Source organism: Peromyscus leucopus, chromosome 3 (assembly GCF_004664715.2).
Source record: "Peromyscus leucopus breed LL Stock chromosome 3, UCI_PerLeu_2.1, whole genome shotgun sequence".
Taxonomy (NCBI): domain Eukaryota; kingdom Metazoa; phylum Chordata; class Mammalia; order Rodentia; family Cricetidae; genus Peromyscus; species Peromyscus leucopus.
In genome coordinates this window covers 7,976,896-7,979,325 of record NC_051065.1, presented here as the reverse complement: position 1 = coordinate 7,979,325, position 2,430 = coordinate 7,976,896, and the positions used below count along the sequence as shown (strand labels likewise).

The 2,430-nt window shown below is 43.3% G+C and overlaps 1 protein-coding gene across 1 annotated transcript; it reads right to left on the bottom strand.

Moving 5' to 3' along the window:
- Positions 1-233: 233 nt before the first annotated feature.
- LOC114694712 (apoptosis inhibitor 5-like) lies at positions 234-1,873 on the bottom strand. The gene is given in 4 exon segments (XM_037203498.1): positions 234-362; positions 364-670; positions 673-1,657; positions 1,659-1,873. Coding segments are annotated over 4 exon segments (1,569 nt in total). The 5' UTR covers positions 1,857-1,873; the 3' UTR covers positions 234-283.
- Positions 1,874-2,430: the final 557 nt, after the last annotated feature.

Here is a 2,430-nt window from a genome sequence, read left to right as displayed (position 1 = left end):
CAGATTGTTTAAAAGCAAGATTCACAAGATGAAGTCTGATAATGAGGATATTGCGAAAACATGTCAAGGCTGCAGACAAAGCATCCAAAAATATTGTTGTGGTTTTACCTTGGACACAACCATGGTCTGTTACAAAAGTAGATCATACATACAAAGGTAGAAAGAACATTAGTTTTGAGATGAAGGCAGCAGTCTTTTTTAAAGGGACATCCCCGGCAATCCAATGAGTAGCAGATTTAAGAATATTAAGCTCATGACAATGCTGAAGAATGTGATGTCGTACTCAGTAGAGTTTTCCTCGACTACGATTTCCTCGTGTTCCCCAGCCTTGGCCTCCTCTACTTCCCCTGAAGGCTCCTCTCATAATTAAAGTTGCCCAAATTGCTGCTGTATTTCCCACTAGGAGGATTATAAATCTGTCGGGCATCCCTTTTTGGTCCTCCTGGAGATTTCTTAGGTGGTGAACCTGAACTTGTATCTTCACTGGCTCTCTTTTGCCCAATCTCGACTTTCTGTACAGGTTTCCAGGACAATGTTACTGTGCTCTTATAAGAAGGAGGAATGTGGAAGAGATCCTTGATTAAAACATTGATATTATTTGTTATTTTCAATGCAACAACTTTTATCTTGTTCTCTTCGGTTTTTAAGGCCTCGCCTGTTTTACCCTGAGAGCCAATCGGAGTTGTCTGATATAAACCCGAAGGCCCCGTGCAAAGTATTGCAACCTGATTTTGAAATCTTTGAGCTTTTCTGCATTCAATTTGGCTGTTAAGAAATCTGGGAGTTTTCGGCCCAACTGGTGAAAACTGTACAATAAACATTCCACATAACTAAACTGTAGCTTGGGCTCTTCATTACCAGCGTTCTCTCCATTTTCTGCTTCTTCTGGAGGGAGAGGCATATACTCCAGTAACTTATCAAAGAGTTTTCTTAAATTTGTTTCTAGTTTTTCCATGTCACCACAAAATGAACTCATCTCTGCCAACAATTTTAATACCTCCAACTGTATATCAAGACCCTCCACTGGGGTAGTCAGGGTACTGAGATTAGGGAGAACTTGCTCACAGAAATATGTCACAAACCTTGTAGAATGGACATTTTTAGGGAAGAGAGGCACGGCCTGCCGTGTGCACTGCAGGAGCCTGTCCACACAGTCAGGGTCTGCGGGGCTGAAGGTCTGCTCCAGGTCAGCCTGCTCCGCCACCAGCTCTACTGGCTGCTGTCTTCCACTCACTGTCTGTAAGCTTTTTAACCCAGACAGTATCTTCATGAACAGAACAAATTCTTCACCAGTCACATCTTCCAGGACCTTTTTGGATTCAGTGAGTATGAGTGCCTCAACTTCCTTAGTTAACACTTCATCTGGGAGCGTCTTGAGTTTTGTGGACAGGAATTTAATTGCTCTTTCTCTACCAATGTCTTCTCCTTGAAGAATCTGGCTAAATAAGCCACCTAACGCTCCTTTTGCATCCATCTTAAATATACTTAATAGAGCATTGTTCGCCAAATTAAATTCTGCAGAGTCATCTGTCTGCAGAAGCTGGGTCAGTATATCTGCTACTCTTGGAAGATTTTCTCCTGTTGCAAACTGAGGCAGCTCTTTAATTGCTTGGCGTCGTATTGACACATCTTCATCCTCACAGAGGTCTAACTGTGTGTGCATTGATTGCAGAATCAGCCAGTTCTGGAAAATGCTTAAAGAATTTTGGAATAAACTGAGCTGCTAATCGCTTCTCCTTGGTGCCGCCTTTCACGCCATCCAGGATCACTTGGTAGGCATCTTTATGCTGGCCCACTTGCTCCGTGGCATCGGCGAGGATGCTGTAGTTGCGATACAGCTCCTCCACCGTCGGCATGCTGAGCGCCAAGTTTCGGGCCCTCTCCCGCCGCCCAACACATAGTCGGCGCCACTGCCGCCTCCACGGAACTTATCTAAGCCGTCGACCGCCCTATTACCAACACTTTCTTTTTTAACTAAACAGAAATTGGAAATGCTGGGGAATAATGTGTTTGTACATTGGTTTAATAAAACGCTGATTGACCAGTAGCCAAGTAGGAAGTGTAAGAGGGATAAGCAGACAAGAAGAATTCTGGGAAGAGTAAGGCTGAGTCAGGAGATGCCAGCCCACTGTCCAGGAAGCAACATGTAATGGCACACAGGTAAAGCCACAGAAAACATGACGACATATAGATTAACAGAAATGGGCTGAGTTTGAGTGTAAGAGCTAGTCAGTAGTAAGCATGAGCTAATGGCCAAGCAATTTTAATTAATATAAGCCTCTGTGTGTTTACTTGGGTCTGAGTGGCTGCAGACTGTACAGGACATAGGAAAACTTTCAGCTACATGCACTATTTCTTAGTAATTATCATCAATTATAATATAGTACAATGAACATTCTTCTAGAGAGATTTGCATGCAAAGATGCAGGG